The 23,000-nt window shown below is 43.8% G+C and overlaps 1 protein-coding gene across 3 annotated transcripts in view; it reads left to right on the top strand.

The window, feature by feature from the left end:
- Window positions 1–22,794, top strand: part of MCF2 (MCF.2 cell line derived transforming sequence) — a 61,981-nt gene extending 39,187 nt beyond the window's left edge. For 2 of the 3 annotated variants that reach the window (XM_076346968.1, XM_076346967.1), the window contains 17 exons: window positions 1,055–1,143; window positions 1,705–1,793; window positions 2,836–2,902; window positions 4,768–4,883; window positions 4,997–5,066; window positions 5,411–5,503; window positions 5,839–5,931; window positions 6,923–7,048; window positions 7,868–8,089; window positions 11,642–11,734; window positions 12,713–12,791; window positions 13,325–13,388; window positions 13,868–13,974; window positions 14,056–14,168; window positions 14,452–14,564; window positions 16,016–16,116; window positions 18,310–20,830. In XM_076346968.1, coding sequence (XP_076203083.1) covers window positions 1,055–1,143; window positions 1,705–1,793; window positions 2,836–2,902; window positions 4,768–4,883; window positions 4,997–5,066; window positions 5,411–5,503; window positions 5,839–5,931; window positions 6,923–7,048; window positions 7,868–8,089; window positions 11,642–11,734; window positions 12,713–12,791; window positions 13,325–13,388; window positions 13,868–13,974; window positions 14,056–14,168; window positions 14,452–14,564; window positions 16,016–16,116; window positions 18,310–18,356 — 1,682 coding nt within the window. In that variant the 3' untranslated portion in view covers window positions 18,357–20,830. The other variant, XM_076346966.1, reaches the window with a different exon arrangement.
- The last annotated feature ends 206 nt before the right edge of the window (window positions 22,795–23,000 follow it).

Genomic DNA, 23,000 nt, shown 5'->3' with positions numbered 1-23,000 from the left:
GTGATAATACGTAATAGCTTTATCTTACAGCAACCCCATCTGAAGATGAGGCGCCTGCTCTTCACGCGGGTTTGCGTTCCTCTGCATCCATTTTTCTCCCTGCATCTGCTTCACAAAAGGTGGCTCTTTCGGTGTCAGGACTGTTCAAACCTTCGATCTAGACACAGCTGCTGCTGCATTCATATGCGCTGTGATACCTTTTTTCACCCTAATGGAAAGATAGTTCATTAGTCCATTTTGTTGTCGGTGGTGGTTTTTTTTTTACTTTGCTGGCCTCTTTTTTTCTGTTTGTAAATAAGGTGAATATTGCACAGCAGAATATGTTTATTTTTGGTCCATCTCAGAATTTGGTGCAGCCGCTGGGGCTGCAGCCTGGCACGTGGAGCTGTCGCTGAGGCTGGCGCCGGTGCGATGCTGAAGAAATTAATTATTGCCATTCATGTTGGGGGAAAAGACCCTTTTGGTGAAGAATTGCTGTATTGACTATTCAGGAGTAAGAAGTATTTGAAAGATGCCATATAACTCGTTGCGGAGATTGATGTTTTATTTTTAAGCTTCCAATTTTCCTCTGTAACCCAAAGTATTACAACTTGTAATTATTTACTGACAATATCAATAAATTCTTCCAAGGTGGAGAAACAGTTTATACCAGCTGAGCATCTTGCCCTACGTTCATAAAAGGACTTTAAAACAGTATCCCAGTAGGTGATGTTCCTTTTGGTAGTTTATTTGATTTTCTTGTTTTCTATCATTTGCACAGGCTTCACAGACTTTGTTAGGTTTTGATTACAGTATTCACTTGATGGACATTTTGTTTTTTCTGATTACTTTTTACTTTATGGCCTTTATGACCATCTGTGTGACTTGTGTTATTTGGTATTAGTATTGTTGCTTGAAATATCCTTTATTTTGTCAGTTTGCTTGTAGTATTAGCTAACTAATTATTCATTCTTAAAATGTATCCCATTTTTCTTTGTGACTTATTAGTTTCTGTCTGAACCATCTCCTTCACTATAGATGTACATTACGTAATTATGTTTTTTTTCTACCCAAGGTGTGGATTTTAATTCCAGTTTGAAATTTTCATTTGATCTCTCTCTCCCTGGGAAGAAAACATCAAGAAAAACTCCAAGTTCTCGCAAGGTAAAAATTATTCATGAAATCTGAATGACTTTTATACACTGAAAAACTGAAAACCTTCTAAAAATCGATTGGACTTAGACTTTGGATTTGAAGATGCTCTTTTTTTTTTTTTTCCCCTTTAAAAAAAACCAAACCCTTTCATATCCGTATGGTTTAGTTGGATTGGTCCAGCACCTGAGATGTCTCTTGGATTGTTTTTCCAAGTCTCAGATATTGATTTCCTGTGTGTTATTCCCTAAACTTGTTCTTTGCATAACAGTGATGTCTATTAGGAAAACTCCACATCCGCAGATATTTCCCTTGTGGAAACTGTTCTCTGATCTCTGCACTAATGAATTATGTTACCAGTATTTTCAGATTTTATGTAGCAGAGTAATTTCTGGGAATGTTTGGCTATGTGCTATGCCCTTTTAAAGTTTTGTGTCACAAAGGATTTCTTAAAAGGAAGCGTATTTCATCCTTCCCCAAAGAGTTCCCATGCCGACATCAGGGACTGGGCTCGTCCTGCCTCTGTAGTGAACCCCCTGTGGCTCTTCCCAGTGCATCCCATTTCTCTTCCAGATTGAAGTAATGCACGACTATCAGGAAAAACGGAATTCCTTGCAGTCTTTTATTTCGGACAGTGACGACAACTTAGATATACTAAAAGGGTAAGCTTTCACCCTGTTTACAGCACTCAAAATGATCATAGAATCATAGAATCATTAAGGTTGGAAAAGACCTCTAAGATCATCGAGTCCAACCATCGACCCAACACCACCATGTCCACTAAACCATGTCCCTAAGCACCTCATCTACACGTCTTTTAAATACCTCCAGGGATGGGGACTCAACCACTTCCCTGGGCAGCCTGTTCCAATGTTTAACCACTCTTTCAGTAAAGAAATTTTTCCTCACGTCCAATCTAAACCTCCCCTGGCACAACTTGAGGCCATTTCCTCTCGTCCTATCGCTTGTTACTTGGGAGAAGAGACCGACCCCCACCTCGCTACAACCTCCTTTCAGGGAGTTGTAGAGAGCGATGAGGTCTCCCCTCAGCCTCCTTTTCTCCAGGCTGAACAACCCCAGTTCCCTCAGCCGCTCCTCATAAGACTTGTTCTCCAGACCCCTCACCAGCCTCGTTGCCCTTCTCTGGACACGCTCCAGCACCTCAACGTCCTTCTTGTAGTGAGGGGCCCAAAACTGAACACAGTATTCGAGGTGCGGCCTCACCAGTGCCGAGTACAGGGGCACGATCACTTCCCTACTCCTACTGGCCACACTATTTCTGATACAGGCCAGGATGCCATTGGCCTTCTTGGCCGCCTGGGCACACTGCCGGCTCATGTTCAGCCGGCTGTCGACCAACACCCCCAGGTCCTTCTCTGCTGGGCAGCTTTCCAGCCACTCTTCCCCAAGCCTGTAGTGCTGCATGGGGTTGTTGTGACCGAAGTGCAGGACCCGGCACTTGGCCTTGTTGAATCTCAATGTTTATTGTTTTTTATGATGTTTACTTCTGGCCAGTCCTTGCCCCAATCATGTGTTCCTCCAACCTGACCTGCGTGTCATCTCTTGCGCTTTTGCCAGTTTTATCATCCCTGTGTTGGTTGTTAATGAGATGGCACTATGTTTTGGGCTTGTTGAACTGATTGCCTGTGGGTTTTTTGCAGATGTAAAAATAATATACTACTTTTTTTTTTTCCTTTATTCTAGCCATGTCATAAATGAGCTTATAGAAACTGAGAGAGTGTACGTAGAGGAACTCTTCACTGTTTTGACGGTGAGTGACTTCTTCAGGTTGCTCATTATTGTTCCCCGGTGACTTGTACCAAAGGGCACCTGCCACTCTATCAAAGTGCTCTTTTTCCAAGAGCAGAAATTGTCTAAGCAAAAATGTGATCGGGCAGGTTTCTACCAAACTGTCAGATCCCAAGCTAGTCATAAATCTTCAAGTCTTCTCCCTAGCTTTTCTTTCTCAGAGGCATCTGCAGGAGCAGTTGGTGTCAGGATGAGCTTTTCATCTAGAATGAGGGAGAAGCCTTCTGTTTGTACACAAAAGCACTGGTAATTAGTTTTATCAGTGCCTGGAAAAATGTACAAAAAGCTGGTATTTTTAACTGTTCCCTAATTTCTTTTACCTTTTGGAGACAAAAGAGAGAAGCTTATGTTTTATCCTTGGGAGGATTCTGTCTCAATACTGTGAAGTTCGTGAACGTGTAAAGCACATTTCTTTAGAAACCAGATTATAATTTCTCATACTGCCATTTTAGACACTTCTGCTTTATTCCAAAATAACTCTTGCTGATGGCCAAAACAAGTTGGTTGTTAAATAGCTCTCCCCCCTTGCATTTCTCTCGCCCAGGAGAAAGCAGGTTATAAATCAGTTGGACTGCAGGTAGTTACACGTAATTGCCCTGCACTGGTTGGGTTTTTTTGTTAAACCACACTCTATGTGATAAAGAAGTTGGCAGATATGCAGATTTATTACTGTGCATATCAAGTCTAGATAGAGAAAAATGGACAGACAGACTTAAGTTTTCTGAAGATAGTATTTCCTTTAAAGAGGGAAGCCTGCTTGCAGTGGTTAAATGTAAATGACTAATTTTCCAGATACTTATCTTCTACTGAATCCTTAATCAACTACAAAGTGCCTGCTTAGTATAAGGAATACATATACAACCATAGCGAGTGTAAGAGATTAATTTGGAAAGCCAAAGAAGATATGCTGTACATACTGAATACATTTTTGCAAACATTTTTGCTACTCGTGTTAAAAGGACCTCAGTTCTGTGCAATGCTTGGTGACTAGCGTGGCCAGCTTGAGCTGTGGCTAATGGCCTTCTTGATGCCTTCTTTGCAGCGACGGTCCTGAGCTCTGGCCATGCCTTCTCCCTACCCTGCAGTTAGGATGTTTACCATCTCTGGTGAATGTTTTTGCGTTGGTGCAGTGATGTGATGTTACTGAGGGGAGCTTTGCATTATTTCCTCATTCCACCCAACAATTTGTAGGGCAGTGGTGTCCCTTCCAGTTCGTCCCCAGTTTGGGAGGCTGTGATTTCAAGAGGCAGGTGGAGCCACAGAGGGCAGAAATCCTGAGGCATCGAGGAGAGCGAGACCCTAATGCTCAGCGGGTCTTGTACAAGAACAAAAAGCCCATTGATTTTGGTATTTGATCTCAAGCTGTCTCTGCTTTGTAACAAGTCACCTCGTGCACGGGTTCTCGTGAGGTTGTGTGTAACTGCATACCCCGTACAAACACGTTGTCACTCCTGTGTCCTGTGGTCATAGCAGCAGCTGTGTTCAACTCAGACAAGTATTCCTCCGGGACCTCTCCCGCAGTCAGGCTGTAGCAAGGAGAAAGCGGCTGCGATTTGCCTTTGGTGACTAGAGAGCATCTCTGCAGTGCTGGCCAGCCCCACGGGAGCCGTCCCAAGCCATCCCCTGGCTGGACCACAACCCCCACATGCCCAGGGGCTGAAAGACAGGGGTTTAGGGACAAAAATAAGGAAATAAAAAGGATGTTGAACTTTGAAACAAAGCAGATTGTATTGAAAGTCTGTTCACGTCCCTTTTTCATCTGCCTTTGAGGAGATGCCAAGCCAAGGCCTTACCAACTGAGTGATGAGCCCTTTTTGCATCCCGCAGGGCTACAGAGCTGAGATGGATAACCCCGCCATGCTCATCCTCATGCCTCCTGTGCTGAGGAACAGGAAGGACGTCCTCTTCGGAAACATGCCCGAGATATACGACTTCCACAACAAGTACGATGCTGCCTCTATTCCCCTTTTCACCAGACTAATTTCCTGTAACGATTAAATAGCCAAGGGGTACCTTGCTCACCGCTGCATTTTGTCTCTTCCCCTGTCTCTTGCAGAATTTTCCTGCACAGTCTGGAAAGCTGCCTGGGAGCACCCGAGAGAGTGGGATTTTGTTTCCTAGACAGGGTGGGTGACTCATTTTCACATATAAAGCAGACTTGAAGGCCAATGTTTCTCCTGATTTGTCGCACCCTGCAGCATCTCAGTTATGTCAGCTGAGTAAGATGCTTCTGATACGCAATACCAACAGCAAGGCAGGGAGCGTAAGTGCGTGGCCAGCAGCAGGTGGGGGAAAGCAGCAGTCGTGACTACACCATGGTCCGCTGTGAGTCCCAGCAGTGGTTCTTCTACCCAAACTGTGTGACTTTTAGATGTTACAGTTAGCAGGAGAGATAAAAGCAAATTTACAGTTTGGCTGCCCAGCAGGTTTGCGTGCATGCGTCTGACTTGCTTTTTGTCTTCCCTTACAGCGAGACGATTTCCAGATGTATGAGAAATACTGCCAGAACAAGCCCCGGTCGGAGTCCCTGTGGAGGCAGTGCTCCGAAAGCACCTTCTTCCAGGTGAGCTCTTTGTTCCTACCAAGGCAGGCATTGTCCTGGGACACTCACTCGTCCTAACACCCTCCTCAGCACCCCACGATTTTGCAGCATATTCTGTTTACCATTGCATGGAAGCCTCACAAAAATAGCAGTCGGGAGTTTCTTGTACACAAGGAGTTTAAGGCAGATCCATTCATTATATTATTTTACATGTTTTATAAAATGTCTTTAGTTACAGGCACCATATGATATTTTTACATGAAATCTTCAAAGCCATCAAACCGTACTAGTCATGCTGTTGGAATAACTACTTATAGTTGGTGCAGAACTTACTTAATCTGAGTTCTTTGTTCCAGGAATGCCAAAGAAAATTAGAGCACAAACTCGGGCTGGATTCCTATTTGCTCAAACCAGTGCAGCGCCTGACAAAATACCAGTTACTTCTGAAGGTATTTCATACTCTGCTTTGAAAGGACATCAGGAGATAGATTTGTTTTCCGGTTTGTTTTATTTTTCAATTAGAGGTTACCTATAAATCAGGACCAAGCCTTAGATTACATATTGTTTATCTTGGCCCTCCGTAGTGGCTTTCAGTGAGGGTGAAAATTTGCATACCTGAAAAAGGAACAAGTGCTTTTAAGAAGCCATTTTTATGGGAGAAAGACCGTTTGAATCTGTTCAGAGATGCAAAATGACAGAAGCACTTCTAAGAAACCTGAACCAGAGATGATCATAAGAGTATGATGAATGAAATATATTATAGTGATGCATCTCAGGTTGTTATAGTGCCTGTAATCTTTAACGCATTTATTCTTGTGTCCCCCGTCTGAGGCAGGGCAGTGCTGTTATTCCCACTTTACAGAGTGAGAACAGCAGTGGGGTGGTGGCTTCTGAACCCCACCTTCCAGCTTCTTGAATGAGGGATGAGTTACACAAGAAGCTGTAAGTGGGCAGAGGAGGTCTGAAATGAAAGTAATTTTATATCAGTAGTATAATTCCCAACTCTGTCTTCTGCTTATTGACCTGAAGGCTCTGGATTTTATAAAATCTGTTCCTTTTGTCTGCCAGTCTGAAGACAATCATCTGCTGCAACCTCATTTGAAGGCATATATGACATATTGGCAGCTGATGGAAAACCTGAGCCTTATTTTCCATTTCTTATCAAGCAGATAAACACAACACAAAGAACTCAGATGAGTGTGATGCCTCTCTATAACCTGACACCGTCCCTAAGGAAACCCAGAAAAAACAGGCCATGCTTCAGTGATCTGTTCCACTCCTCATACTGACTGTGGTTTAGAGTGGGTCTTTTTTCCGGTGACATATGAAAAAAGAAGCTCAGGCAGTGTAGGTTGCTCTTGGGCATTGGAAACTTTGGGTGAGATGGAAAAGTCTGCTTTGTTGAAGTGCAAACACATGCTCTTCCATTTCTATTTTCAGGAGTTGCTAAAGTACAGCACGAGCTGTGATGGAGTTCAGGAACTTCAAGAAGCTCTGGTTGCAATGTTGGATTTGCTAAAGTCAGTGAATGACTCTATGCATCAGATTTCAATAACAGGATATGATGTGAGTAGATTTGGGTAATGAGAGACCTTGCACAAGGCCAGATGATGCATTGGGAATGGATAGTGTCCCAGAATGTATGAGCTAAAAACTGTACTAGAACAGCTACAAAGTGAATGGGATCAGGAAGCTCTTACAGGTGACAGTCTTCCATTTGATTTCAGGATTTTGGAAAATATCCGCATCCAAAGGATATGCCGAGTCGCATAGTGCCCACACTTGCCACCTTGTGGTTTTTGAGAGTATTTTTCCAGCATGCACCTTAGTTCTCTCGTGGCTCACCTTATAATTCACCTGGAGTGTCTTCATAGCGTTTCTCATTCAGCATTTAACTAAATACTCCGAGGCTGATTTTTATCCTTGGCCATTGAAGTGGTTGATTTCTTAGGGCTTCAGGGAAGGGTGAGGGGTTGGCTTTCTAAGCTGCTGGTGCCAGTCCTAGCCTCCTTGAGAAGTCCATCCTCCAAGACCTCAGTTCAGGCTCAAATCTCATCTGCCCTCTCCCACTGAAGTAGCCAGAGCCCTTGACCTGGACTTCCACAGGAGCTGGAGAGTTTTCCTATCTTCCTAGTTCTTCCAGTTACTGACTGGTATCCCTTCACATAGACTAGCTGCAGCCCTGCGTCCGAGACCTCTGCTTCCCTCCTGGCACCATGCCTTCACTCCAAAAAGATCATCTGATCCTTCTGGGAAGACCTATTCTTAGGGTGATGTGCCTTGGAACAGGGCTGGCCCCATCGCCTGTCATTGTTTGGACAGTCCCCTTACATTTTAATTGGCGTCTTTTTCTTTCTTTTTTTTTATTTGTCATACTCTCACCAGGGTGACCTGAGCGAACTGGGGAAAGTATTGATGCAAGGATCTTTCAGTGTTTGGACAGGACACCGAAAAGGTCCAACAAAAATGAAGGATCTTGCCCGGTTCAAGCCAATGCAGAGGCATCTGTTCCTGTACGAGAAAGCCTTGGTCTTCTGCAAGAAGCGAGAGGAGCACGGAGACGGATATGACAAAACCTCATCTTACAGTTTTAAGCATTTTTTGAAAGTAAGGACATTTTAGTTGGGGCCATTGCCATGTATACTGTAAATCAGTAACTCTGCAGATCCAGAGAATATTTTTCCTCTAACACAGTGGCTTGTTTTCTGCTATTAAGGGTTGTAAAGCCCCACATGGAAGTGCCATGCCCATGAAAGGCTGTTACTTGTAATAAGCTGTGAGGACCCCCATAGCTGAAGCAGCAGCTGGGAGAGCCCATGGACTCAGAGTCACGTATGTGATGGCATCTGCCAGGGAAACGGTGCTACGGGCAAGTCCCAGGGATGAGAACGTGCCTTCCCTCCTCCCCTAGTCCACTTTCCAGGAGCGGGGCGAGGGCCTGAAAATGGGGAGGCCCTTTACATCTTCCCCAGTCCAGCTGGGAGAGCAAGGGGGCTCCTCACGCCCCTGGTCCCCAGGGAGGTCCCTTGGGCTGGGGTCTGTCTGGTGCACAGCCTGGAGGAGCCTGGTTGCTCCTGAGCCCTGTTTCCCAGCCAGGAGGATGTGGAGATAACTCTTCTTCCTCTCTCATTGCCTTTCTTCTTTGGCAGGCTCTAACTGCAGCTAAAAGTACAATTATCAGATGAAGAGAGTAGCCTATGGCAAAGTATGAGGGACATAAACAACTGTCCCAAGCCTATAAATGCCAACTATTATCAATAAAAATCCCAAACCGCTCCTCTAAAAGAGACCTTCTGGCCTACTACGTGTGATGAGCACTTCTAACATCAGCATTTTGTCTCAGTACCCTGCCTTGTTTTTTCTTGATAAATAAAAACCGAATATGGGTATATCTTAGAATGGAAAAAAATGGGCTCTTGGAGGCAGAGCCTTCAGGCCCAGGTGCTGCAGGGGTGCTGCAGATCTCAGCGGGGTCGGGAGAGAGAGATGCCGCGAGTATTCGGAAAGCCATGTAAAAGTAGATAAGTCTGTTCAGCTCCCGTGCATGTTACAAATTGTGTATTAAAACCAAATCCCAGGCCATATGTTCAGGTACTTAAATGTTTTTCCCAAGCAGCATCATTTTCTTTCTGGAGAGCTTGTTTTCCCTGTAGTACTTGTTTTACCATACGTGCTTTTGAAAGAACTGAAGAGGTGGCTCGGGGAAAGCCTGCTCGGAGGAGAAAATCTCGTGTTCAGGAGTCCAGGCAATGTAGCCAGGGTTTTTCTTTGCCTCGAGAGGGCTCATTTTGCAGTTGTTTGTGTTGTCACGCTGAGAGGTTGGGGTTAGAGAATCCATGGATGCTGCAGGATTACATCCGCACACATATGTTTTCAGAATTGCTGTCCTGAGGGCGAAATCATGTTTCTGGAGTTTGACTTTTGTTTGATTCATGATAGTATCAGGAAATTATTTTTCCTTGCAAGAATGTTTTCTGGGGATTCAGAATTAAAGCAAGCTGTTGGGTAGAAGCTGTGTAACTGGACGTCTGCAAAACAAACAAAAGAACCCCTCAGGATAATATTTTACATACTACATAAAATATCCAGTGGTAAATACCTCTTCAGCTGCGATTCAGTAACTTAGAGGATGCAGGCTCACAGCTCACTGCAATGCCAAGTAAATCAGTCTGCCTCTTACCACCGTGGAAGGTGATGCAGGTGAACGCCATCCCAGAGCTTTACGCTAACCCACCTCGGTCTGCATTGCAGTGAACCAACAGCTGGGGGACAGTAAATCCTGGCCAGGGGGAGGACATAGAATTTCGAAATCCGCTAACGTGAATGAACAGACCTTAAATACGTCTATTCCTGGCAGTTTCCTTCGCATCCTCATACTAGATCATCTAAAATTTCTAATATCTCGATGCCTGGGCAGTTTTGTAGGAGCCTCCGTATAAATTACCATGCTAAACAAGATGCACGGAACTGGAAGCTGCAGCGAGTGGATGAGGTGCTCTCCAGGCTGCCCTTTCAACACCTTTCAGGAAATTTTTTTTTTTTTTTAAGTTGTAAGTTTTCTAAGTTTTCATAAAATCAGAGTGGAGCCTGATCCAGCTTTCTAAGGCATCGTGGCACTATACTGCACAGGATAAAATTTTTCAGAATGTTCAGGACTACGCTGCAGATTTTAACCTATGCATCTTTAAATACCAGTGGATGTGTGTAAAACTGCGAATGTGCAAATGGTCGCTGGCTTTGATCACCTTCTCGCGAGCTCAGTCCTATTCAGCGCAGATCTCTCGGCTTTTGTCAAACGTGACCGTACAGGACCGGGTTGAGAGAGGGATGCGAGGCAAAGAGGGAGACTGGGAAGCACTGGCTGCTCTTCAGTGATGGGCCTTTCTGCATCTGGAGGCAAACGCTTTCTCAAAAGTTCAGAAGAGCTCTGCGGTTTATGCCAGTGAAGAAACGAGGAAAGCTAATTAGCAACTTGCTTCCTATTTCCTGAGGCTCAGTTCGTAGTCGCTGAAAATGGGTGCCGACATTTGAAAAAGTAACTAGGAAGAGAAGGTGTGCCCAGGTGACCTAATCTGTAACTCCTCATAGTCTTTCAGACAAAAAGCTCTGAGGATGCACGTATTAACAAAGAGGAACAGCAACGTTAAACAGATGTTCTTTCTAAAGCCTTATTTGTATTTATAATGGATTTATCTAATCCAGTCTATGTGAGTAATTTGTGACAGATGATACCATTATTAGATCTGTTTCAAAACATGTAAGTGGGATACTTTAGCTATTTTTGACCATCCATTAATCAGCAATCAATCGCTAGCAAACTGTGCTTTAAGTGAGAAGATGGTTTATGCGATATCGGGTATTAAAGCACTTTTCAGCTTTATGGCGTGTTCAGCAGGTGGGTCAGAGGTCTGCTGTAGCTGAAGAGTTTTTTGGTCTCTAATCACGGTTTGAGCTGCTCATTCAGGTGGGTCACGTTGCGCAGATCCTGAATTATTTGTGCCTTTGGCGTTTCCATCCAACTTACCAAAAGTGGTCTGTGATAACAGGTACCTAGGTACAGCAGCCACATCTAGCCTGGAGTCTGCGTCCTTCCTGAAAGCCAGGTTTACGGCAGCTCAGGCTGTGTATCCAAACATTAACCCTTCTTTTGGAAACCTTGGGGTGATGTCTCAACTACAGGGATGGTCAGGGACTGAAAAATGTTGAACTGAAATTCCTGAAGGAGCTAAGGGCTTCACAGATGGGTTTGAAAGATCGCTGAAAGAATGAAACACAGAATTCAGTGAGCAAGTAAAGGATAATATGGCAGAAATAACGTATGTAGAAAAATAACGTGCCATGCATTTATAAAGCTTCATAAGTCTCATCTGAGAAATTTCATACAGAAAGAGGTACGAGATGACTTTTCAGTTAGTTCCACTGATTCCTGAATGAAAAGTCCCCTAAGGTCCATTGATTGGTTTCAGAAAGCTTTTACAAATACAGCAAGCTGGTGGAAAGTCAGAGGGGATAAGTCAGATAATGACTTTCAGTTGCTACTGAAATTAAAGTTGATGAAATGTGTTAAACTGGGTGAAAACAGGTTTGTTTAACATGCTGCGAAATGTCTGGATTCATAGGGAACAGGGAAAGATTTTTTTGGTTCTTTTGGATTTGCAGATGAATGCAGTTGGAATAACTGAGAACGTGAAAGGAGATCATCGGAAATTTGAAATCTGGTATAGTGGGCGAGAAGAGGTCTACGTCGTGCAGGTTTGTAGCTTCAAAAAATCTGGATATTTGTACATCCTCATAACAGTGTTAAGGAAATGTCTCCCATTGATCTTTACGGGATTATCAGACATATAACTTGCATTTCTTCTTCCTCTCTGCCCATGTCAGCGTTCGCAGCGCTGTCCCAGTGGCCGGTCCTTGGTGTCCCGTCCAGAACTGTAAAAGTCATCTTAGAGAGGAGACGGAATTGCTCCTTGGAAATAGGGCCTTTTATTCCAGATGAAATCTCATATAGACCAGTAGTTTTACTGTGCTTGATAGCTTATGTGAATCGAGCTGGGAAATGGGCCTCATGCTTTAATTGACACGGGCCACATGTGCTCCTCTACAATTAGGTGTCAGAACTGCTCCCAGAGCAAAGGCTAAGCCTCCGCGGTGCTATTTCCAGTAGTCTTTTGACTCATCTACAAAATAGTAGCCCGACTGACCTGATTTCTTCCTGATTTTTTTTCTTTTCCTTTTGTAGCATTTTGAGTAGAAATTTTTGATGGTGAAATGTTTGCTTAACAGGGTGTTCACAGGAAAACCCGTTGTGAAAATATTGTTGATTGATTTTTTTTTTAAATTAGTTTTCTACCTAGCTTTTTTTCTCCGTGCTACGACACAGTAGCCAACTTACTTACTTAAATTCGTAAAGCAGATGTATGTAGCCAAGTATACATATATTCAAAAGGCAGATTTGGCCCTTTAGGTTTGTAAAAGAGATGAGATGCATGCATACGTGTGCTTTTGCCTGCACTCCTTGCATTGTAGTGGTGGCTCCACAATTTCCACTGTGTTTTGCCTGGATGTAGTGGGGATCATCAATTTTAAAAGATCAAGAATGTTTAAAATTTAGCGGTGGCTTTGGATAAAAGGGGATTTCAGATAATTACAGCATAGAAAAGTAAGATTTTATTCATGCATTATAATGGATGATTCTTAATTCAAAATTCAGACAATTTCCTCTTCTTCCAGGCCCAAACAGTAGATCTGAAGATGGCATGGTTGAATGAAATAAGAAAAATTTTGTTCAAGCAGCAGGAGCTTATAAAAGGTATATTTGACCAATTTCTCTGTGGCATTCACTCTGCAGCAGAACCTTTCCTATTTTCACATCGCTAATCTTCAAATCCACTAATTCTCACCAGAGAATTGATTTTCAGAAGAAGCCTAGTAGCAAAATACTGGAGTGAGGTCTTAAGTTACAGGGAAATATATAATTTAGAGCAGTAAAGGCCAGGTGCTTATGTGAAAATGAATTACGGAAGTACTATTTTTTTTTTTCTTCCCCATTACCTTGGGGATTATTTCACATTTGTTGTTATAGGCTTAATTCAACAAGATACATAGCAGATACCTAGTTTTAAGCATATTAGACTCTTCAGTGGCATGCTCACTATTGGATTTGTGCTAACATACCATCTTAATCATAACGAAGTCTGTGCTTTGCAAGAGTCCCTAGGTTGTTTTTCTCTAAACAGAAATCATTAGGATTGTACAAAAGGTCTAACTTCCAAAATAATGCTTCAAGTGTGACAGTTACTAATAAAAAAATGGATTTTAAGCTGGTGTTTGACCTCCCCGCAGTGGAGAAGCAGCAGCCCGGCTCATGCACGGACCAGCTCCCGCTCTCTTCCCAGCTGAGTGATGGGTGAGTCCCAGGAGCTGGACCGGAGGCTCTTGCCGGTACCCCCCCATCGCTGGGCCCCCAGTGCCTTCTGGCCGTACCCTGGCTCTGTGCTATTCCCCTCACCCCATTTCTGTCCGAGACCTCCGGGTGGGTGGCAGGAGGGATGTGCTGCAGTTGGTCCTTCGGTGGCGGTGGTCTGGGGAGAGGGTCTGTAAGGGGCACCCTCGAGCGCTCGCCCGGCAGCACAGCCTGAGCTGCAACTCCTCTGCAAATGGAGACAAAGATCAAAGGTGGTGCTCAAATTCAGGGAAAGAGATACTGTAGCAATTTTATTTCCCCTTCCCCCAAAATTAAAACCAGTCACCGAGTCCTTTACTTTTATAGAAACATCCATTAAAAAGTACCATTATTATTTCTGACCCTGTTTTACAAAACCTTGTGGAGTTTGTGTTCATTCATAATGTAAAACTAAGATTGATTTCTTTTTTTTTATCATTCAGAAAGCAGCAGAGAGCCTCCATAAGCTCAGAAGAGAATGACTCGGAGCGCACCAGCCCGGTGATGCTGGACAGTGGGCTCCTGTCCCCGCAGAACAAGCCCCATAGAAGTACGGACCCTTCCCCTTCCTTCGGGGCATGCTTTGTGGGTGCTGGGGTACCCCCAACCTGAGCTGCACGCTGTCTTGCAGGCTGGCCGGGAATGTCACAGTCCCTGGAAATCTGCGAGGGGCTGGAGGAGTGGTCGGGTAACCAGTACCTCTCCAACTGCTCGGACACCGAGGAAGAGGATGGGAACCAGCTGGTTAGTACAGAGATGCAATAGTTCCAAAGCTCGGGGTGCTGCCGGTTTTGGTCATCTTGCTTTGTTTTGCTTCACTGGATAATGGATGTATCTTGTCCGTGTCTCTCAGATTTTTCCATATCTCAGTTTTGGGGAATGAGGAGATGTCTCAGCCACAGTTTCTTGAAATAATTTTAATTAAGGTAGCTGATAGGGCTCTGTCACGTTCCCTGCGGCAGTCAGAAATAACAGCTGCGTGATATGAAATGTAGGTAAATAAGATAATTTTTTCTTACTACCACAGTCTCCAGGAAAATATAAAGCCCTTGCAGACTGCAAGAGGAGAGGATCAGAGGACCTTCTGGTGAAAAATGGGGATGAAATTCAGCTTTTGCATGAAGATGGTGAGGGACAGTGGTAGGTATTTTAGGATTACTTTGCCTTACCTCTCAGAGCCCGCAAGGCAGTCCCATGTGACATCGCTTGCCTGGCGATACACTCATTGCAGGTTCTGATTAAGTTTTAGACTATTCCAGAAAGTGGGAGAATTCATTCCCTTGCCAAGACTAGAGGCCATATGCGCTGGCTTGGCCTGGGAAAACATCTCGGGACTTCCCTTGCCACGGGTGTCTGGGTGAGCTGTGTTTTACCAACATCTTCACAGCCCCTCTTGCCATGCTCTTCCCACTTCAGATGATGCTTCAAGAGAGAGCTCCTTGCCCACCCCAGCTCAGCTGTTGGCTTTGTTCCTCCAGGCTTATTAATAGCAATATTGAGTAATTGCAAGACATTTTCCTCCCTCAAACAGCTGTATGAGTGTTAACTGGTTCATGACTGCGGACCAGCTTTCTGTTGTATTTAAAGCTGTGGCTCGCAAGGTAACACTTCACAGCTGGTTCTCTCCTTATGGCTGGGAGCATTGCCTGGGAAATCACCATACCCAGCCTCCTGCCTGCCGAACCATTAGTCTCCTTGTCTCGGAGGGCAGTGTGCCCTCTTCTGATTTTTGCAGCAATTTGGCTGAGATTTCTGGCTGTCTTTCCTTTCCAGATTGATTTCTGACTAGCTCTCGTCAGCCAGCCCGGGGTCTCAGTAGGATAGAGCACAGCGCGCTAATGTCTTGTTCGGGATGTGGGAAGGGTGATATTAGCAGGAACCTGAGTCAGATTTGTGCAGGCACCAGCCCGTAAAGGCACAGACACAAATGCCTCATGGAGGATTCCTGGCTGACGTCTACAGCCCTTGTGCTTCAAGGGAAATTCAGTTTGTTGTTAGCAAAAGCAAGATGTAAAGCATCTCAGTATGGCTGAATGCCCACCACCTCTCATGGCAGTTTCAGCCAGTGCCAGGCAAAGATTTCTCACACCAAACTTACTTCTTAGAGCAGATTTCACTGCATGAGTGAGATGGAGAAATGTCATTTATGAGCATGAGTATTTCCAGCTGCCTACATCTTGGCTTGAATTTACTTATAGTATGCTGACTAAATTCATCCTACCAGTCTAGCTTGGTAGCAGAGGATTGAGGAAAGCAATTCCCCTTGGCTCTATCGGTAGTCAATGGAGGTAAACTGGCACCTCTGGAGAGTGATGCAGGTCTTGGGCAGGATAACTCGTGCTCTGGAGAGTCCTGTTCCTCTCCATTGACTAGAAAGGGGCCCAAGGCAGTTGTGCTCCCAATTTGGGTTTTCTAATTAGGTTCCTAAACTTAGGTGGGAATAATACTTTAAATGCATGCCCAGCTCCTGTTAAAATGCTTCCCTGGTTTGAACAAATTGTTGGTTGCCCCAGCAGTTGTGTAGAGTGTGCCCATATCAAGCTGCTTCTGGGTTGGTTTGTTTCTTTTACTAATACCGTTGTCGTTCAAAGGTTGGTGAAAAACCTAAACAGAAGAAAAGAAGGCTGGATTCCTGTCCACAGTCTGCAGATAGTAGTCGGTGACTGCAGATTTCGGAATGCCAAAGTCGCAGGTATCATATAGCACGCCTAGCAGAAATATTTCATAACTCCAATCAGGTCTTTTAAGCCATTTGCATTACACTTGATGTACTAAATCTGGCTGCGTATGCCTCTGCAGGAAAAAAAGAAAGCAGCTACTCCAAAAAGCCTGCAAAAGTAGTAAATTAAGCTTTTTTTGTTTGCTAACACCTTAAGACGTTTCTGTGACTTTAGGCACTAGTAAATTAAAACAAAGCTTTTAAAAACGTAGATTTCTTTGCAAGAGCACTGGGTAGAAGATTGGGGAGAAGAGATGGAGTCTGATCAGGGATTCCCGTGACTGTTTTGCCTACTCGCTGCTGTAGCTCAAACCCCGTGTGAATAGGAGGTACCTAGGCAAAATCTCCTCCTGCTGCAAAAGACGTCGTGGCCTGACCCCCCGCACTCTAAAGGCAATACTTCATTTCTGCAGCCTCACTCTTGCCCTCACTGCTGCCTGCTTGTTAATCCATCGTTAGAAAAAAGTTTGTAATAAACAGGTTACCAGGTTTTGGCAGAAGGCTTCTAGTCTCAAAAATCATATTTCTCATTTTCTAGCCGTAAATGTACATAGTAGACATAGGTAGGGAAGCATAACAGATGACACAAGAAAATGCCTTAAGAGCAGCCTGTCACCCTTGCCGTGTACGCAGCATCACCATTCCGTGTGTTGCCTCATCACCATGCTGTCCACTGGAAACGGGAGACCAGGGTTTGCGATGGGAGCAGCTCAGGAAACCCACATAGATTTAGTCCGTTAAAAAAAAAAAAAAAAAGGAATCCACCAGTTATGGCCATATGTAGCAAATTTTGCAAGTAGATTTCTTTTTAAATACTTCCTTTTTGTTAAAATCTATTGTTTCAATGAACATGAAGGAAGTCTTCTGAAACGCTTAAAATTCCAGTCAGCTCTTGATGGTTTTCCAGTATATTTCAGTGAAATCCTTCCTATACAGGAAGGTATTTTTTTATCCCCTTTGTTGCCGGGCAGTGAAATTTCACAGGTTGGAGGTTTTCTGACTTTACGTAAGGGGTAGCTTGTCGCGGACTAGCAGCACAGCTGAGAGGACTCCCCTTGGTGTGCTTCCACCCTGGGGCACCATGTGTTGTCTTCTCAGCAAGTCTGGTTATCACATCTCGCCGGGTCCTGGACCACAGCCTGTGCAGGAGGTTTCTCCAGCCATAAATGCATCCTGAAAATAGGGTCCCGGCAAACTTTGAACACTGGTTTGCTTTGTCAGTGGTCGTATCCCCCAAAGCCTAGGGACTCACAGCTCCAGGCTGGTTTACAAAGTTGCTGAGTACAAACTAAAGAGAATTTCGCAAGGTGAAACCACAGGAAGCTCCTCCCGTAAGTCTCTCACCACTGCCCGGACGCTTTGCAGTCGTCTTGCCAGGGTCTAGTCGCAGCACCGAGGCTCTGTTTTCCCTGTTAAGATTAACTCTGTTCTCTCTCGCTATTGCTGATCATGTACGCAGTCTCTAGGCATGATTCTAATTTTACATGCACTTCAGGCAATGTTGTAGGATGGTGTAGGATGTTTTCTTGCTATTTCCTAGAGCTATTCCTAGAGCTTTTCAGTGATGTGTCCTTATAGCCATAATGTACTTGCACTCTGAAAACTGATTTTCAAACAGTACCTTTGCATTTAGCAATTCCCTTTCCTCTGTGGACTGGTCGTTTTATACTGCAGGTGACTTTGTACCACTGACTGCTGGGGGATGCAGTCTGGATTGGGCTTTTTTCTGCTGCTTCAGAAGATGGAGCTCTTGCTCCAGTATAGCAGAGGGAGAATTAGGCCGCCAAGCTTGTAGAGCAAAGTAGGGGCAGGAGGGAGCACCATAAGCCTCACATATTATTAGCTGCTTGTGCTGAAAAGCTGTTTTGCATGTAAGCAGGGCAAACTTGTTTAACATGTTGTGGGGTCCCCAAGAGCTTAAGCGTGCTGGAGTCGCTTCAGAGCTGGGGGAGAGGCGGTCCTGGCCCTTCGCAGGGTGTAGTGCCTCTGTTATTGCTCAGCTCCAGGTCCCCACAATAAATAAAAATATATCTCCAATCACAAAATTCAATAACCAGACTTCATACAAATCTGGGATTTGGGGTTTGTTTGTTTGGTTTTTTTTCAGTGCAAAGCCTTTAGCTGAATAGAGGAAATGGTTCCCTTACCTTAACATTTTTTTCTTAGATTTACACTGTGGCCGTAACAAAAACCTCCCACCGCAGGATGGCTGATACCTGCACGCTTACAAGCCGTTCCTCTCCCCTCCTGCTAATTGTTCCAGTGTTGGGCCAGTACAATTCATAACGAAGTTACAGGGAACTTTTTTCTGCCCATTTTAAGCTATCAGATGTGTATTTGGTCAATGCCCCACTCCACTACCATTGCCAACTTTGCAAATCCACCATCCTCCCGCACCCAGCCTCCGAGGGAGAGCCTATGTGCAAAGCTGAACTTGCAACATCCAAATGACTCCACAGATGATTTTTCTTCCTTTCCTCACGTGGCTGCATAGGTAATTTTCCTTATAGATGAATGGTTACTATTGGCAATGCCATGTAACTGTTGATAAAGCAAGGATTTTGCTCCACATCTTCTTTTACAAAGGGGTGTGTGGGGGGGAAACCTTGTTAAACTTTCTGTAAATCTTGGCCTGGATATAAGCCAGGAGGCTTTTTGGGAGGAAGATGGCTGCCTTGGAGGTCAGTTTGAAAACCAGTTTTCCCTCTGGTGTGCCTGTAGCTATAATTTCTGAGATTAGTCCTTGCTGCTTTCTTCTGAATAGATCTATTCTCTCCTGTGTAAATCCATGGTGGATTTTTTTTATGTGTGTGCTATAGAAATAGTTTTATATCGCAGGTGATAACACACAGATCTCAAAATGGAAAAGATTTGGAGAGAACTCTGCTCAGAAAAAGCAATATTCAGAAAATAGCTACTGCTCAGATTTACCTGTGTGTTGCTAGTTTTAGCTGCCTTGATAAAGCGGCCAGGCACTGCCTGGTCAACTGACTTGACTTTTATATGCATTAACAAGGAGATGCAAGATTACCTCTTCATTTTCCTTGTGCAAGACGCACATCTCGGGGAAGGTGAGGGCCGCAGCATTACAATCCCAACTCCTCTTCCACAGCGGGGCAGGAGACAAAACATTTCTGCAAGTCCCCTGGTTGCTAACATGCCAAAGATCATGATTTACAGCACTGACGGTGTCTGTCAGTGAAGGAAAAGGCATCTCGCCTCTCAGCTGTGCCGCAGCACCCACTTCATGGCAAATGGAGAGCAGGGACAGCAGAAGTGAGGTCCTTGCCGTAACCCAAAGAGGATGTGTGACTTGTTTTCACTTCAGTGGCAGCAGCACCGCAGCCTGCCCTCTCATCGAGGTTAAGCTCTGTCCCTGCTCTTCTTTTCTCTCAGCAGTGATAAACAGATACAAGCAAAAGGAAACACGTTATTCGCTCCTGAATTGTCACATCAGAGCAAAATGGGGCCAAAGCATTTTCAGCTTTTTTCACCTGACCTTTAAAAGCTGGGCAGAGAGAAGGGCAAGTTTCCGATTTCCACTCACTGCGTGGAGGTTGCGTGAGACTGATTTCTGTTAGAGGGAGCATGAAATAGAGTAGCCTGAATAAAAAAGGGATTCAACTGAAAAATGGAAGCAGTGATAAATGCCTTTCCTTATTAGATGATATATATAAAAGGAATATTGCTACAACTTCCAAGTTCTTTTAAACAGCAAAAGAAGTTTTATGGCAGAATTCGACTTGATCCCAAAGGCAAGGAGCATTCAGAGCAGGCGTGGAAGGATGCTCTGTGCCAGGGCAGGTGCACGCACCCGCTTGGTTTAAGGAGGACAGAGGCTCCTGTTCCACATGCCAGATCCTCTCCTAGTTTGTTTTAACACCCCACTTGCCAAATTATCTCTTCTAAGCCTTAAGGGGATGCCCTGTGTGTGCTCTTCATTCAATAAAGCTGAGTGAAGGTTTCCCCCGCTGATAGTGCCCGAAGGACCGAGCTTGCATGTCCTCTGCTCCTGCTGGCCAGGGCGGTGGGGATTGTCCTCTCGACTGTCGTGAGCTTGAGGCAACCCTTTATGTGGCTCCCTAGGCCACATGGTTTGAATCTGCCCGATAAGAGTATTGTACGTGGCTGAACTCTCGAGCTCTTGCAGGCTGGCGCAAACATTTTAGCTGAAATGTGCAAGTTTTGTCTAAGTTCTGTTTAAAATGCCACTTGTAGTTTTGCAGATGCAGCACAGCTGTTTGCACTATTACTCATGCACTTTAATGATTGCAGCCACAGGCTTTTGTATTTATGCAGGGGCCATTAAAGGTAAAGTTGATTTCTTTTTGGCCTTTGAAATGTAAAGCGGGGTCTCCTTGTACAACCTGTGATGCCAGCCAGCTTCACAGAACAGCTATTTTGTAACACTGTAAAAAAACATTTTGAGCCTGACAAAATAAGGAGTCTAGAGAAGATACGGGCTGGCTGGCCGCGCTGTGATAATCAAGTGATAGGTGATGGAAATGCGTCAAACCCTGCGGTCCTGCCTTAGACAAGACTCTCGCTGAAGCTAGTGGGAGTTCAGCTTTTAGGGAGAACTGCAGGAGTGCACTTACTTTTTTTATGTTATACAAATGTTACATGATTACAGGGAACAGTGTATTTCTTGGAATAAGATGCTTTAATATTAACATCAATCTTCATTACTTTATAGATGCTGCCCTGTGTAACACGAGAAAGTTTAGTTCCCCTTGAATTGAGGGTGAACTAGTAGCATCCTATTTTCGATGCTCTTTGGAAGCTTTCAACTAAGTGTTACAGAGAAATAGCACAATAGTTGGAGTTGTCCTGTACTATTCATCACATTCACAGACCTCCACAGCTTCATCTGCACTGAACGGGACTGGGGTCCTAAGCAGCTTCTCATAGTCATAAAGGAAGCCATTCTCTGCTCTTTCTTTTTTTTCTCCTATGGAAAGTTACAGTATTTTATTAATTTTACCTGCTGTTTTTCCATGACATCCATCATGTTTCATCAGAGAAGTACACGACAGTTTCCTGACACTTTGTTTAGATGCTTGGAATTTCCTCTGCAGGTTGAAGGCTTTACCTACTTATTAGCTGACAACTGTTGAAGTTGCAAACAAGAGAGTTGAGTTTTGGTAAAACAAACAAACAAAAACAAAGAAGCTGTATGTCCTGCTTAATTGATTTTATGAATGGATTTTTCTTAAATATCTACTTCAGCTATGTGAATGTAATGTTCTGTAAGAGCATCATCTGGCTGACTCACATGCGAAGATGCAATAACGCTAAAGATCCTCTTTTTGCACTTAGGGTCTGACTCCAGCCCATTGCAGTCAGTCCCGTTGATTTCAGTGAGGTTTGGATCAGGTCAAACTGACAACTCAGGGTTGTCACCAATCACTTAGGGTCCCAAAGTGTCCCAAGGCTGAAACCTGTATCTAGCAAGTGTTGAAGTTTACATTAAATGTATGTACTTTTGGAACACGTGCCATAAATCAGAGTTAAATGTCCATGTTTGCACTAAGGATGTTCTTGTGGTAAGACTGTACTTTTCAGCATCTTTAACAATGATGTATCTATTGAATTTTTGAGAAAGAAAAAAGAATATTGAACACTCATAATTTAATTTTGTGTTTCTTTGTCTAGTTTTGCTTTTGTAGAACATAGGTACAGGTGGTTTGACTTCTAAGCAGATGTGTGCAAAGAGCACCTGACTGTGTTGAGAACAGGGTTAGTAGTATGCATGCGGTAGTGAATTTGCTCTGTCCCGTCAAAATGAAATGTTTTATACCGTGGACTAAAGGGGGACCTTTATGATCTGACTTTGATTTGTGAACCATGGATTCTTAGACACAGTCCCAAGTCGTTAAGTTAAAACATACTGGGGTGGGGGTTTTTTTGGTGACCATTTTTGTATGGAGGATTTGTTGAACTACTTGATGGCTCTGGTTGCCTGGGGGGTTCCCTGCCACGCTGGCACGCAGTGGTGGGCATTTCTCCAGTTCAGGTGGCCAGCATTGTGGGTAACCCCCGTACGCCCTCAAAAACGTGACTAGCTGAGTCTGAACTGAGCAACTCTGCAAGACCTAGAAAGACCCCAGTATTCTTCAGCCACTGGCAATCGTAGCAGAGAGGTTTTAAGTCATTGAGGGCTATTTCCATCTACTTAAAAATTGGTCACAATGCACTTGCTAGGTGGAAAAGTAGGAGTCTCTTAAGTTACTGTCGGGGGTGTTTATGGTGGTAACAATTCTTGTGGTAACAGTACACATTTTAAGGTACAACTGTAAATATTTTTCTCAAACATAGCACACATTGCATATTAAATGGTTTTAATCTTTTTTGTCTTCCATAGTTTTAAATCTAAGCTTTTATTAATTTATGAGGTTGATAAGTTCTGCAAATCTGAATGTACAGTCTGAGATTTTTAACATTTGAAACTTTGCACACGACATGGTATGTTACCTTAAGTATGCTGTTGAACTAGGCTCTTCATGTATATGTTATTATAAATTACATAGAGAATTTTCTCTGACTGCAAGTTTAAATGAACTATATTGTATATGTACCTGTAAAAAAATGTGTTAAATCTATATTTAAAGATTAAAAACTTGTTAAATAAATTAATATGAGAATATGCAATTCTGTCCAAAGACACCTCTGCTATAATTCTAGAGGAAAAAAAAAAATTCTCACAGCGTTGTTTTTATTTAATTTCTTTGGAGCAAATATAACCTTCTTACATGCATTTTGATTTTAAAATAAGCAGTGGCAGATGATCCGATTAGCTTCTTGCTGGATGTAGTGGCAATGAAATTGGGAGAGGCACCTTAGCGCTCATACTGATG

Source organism: Aptenodytes patagonicus, chromosome 9 (assembly GCF_965638725.1).
Source record: "Aptenodytes patagonicus chromosome 9, bAptPat1.pri.cur, whole genome shotgun sequence".
NCBI lineage: Eukaryota > Metazoa > Chordata > Aves > Sphenisciformes > Spheniscidae > Aptenodytes > Aptenodytes patagonicus.
Note: the sequence above shows the minus strand (reverse complement) of the source record. Positions and strands in the feature narration are given on the sequence as shown.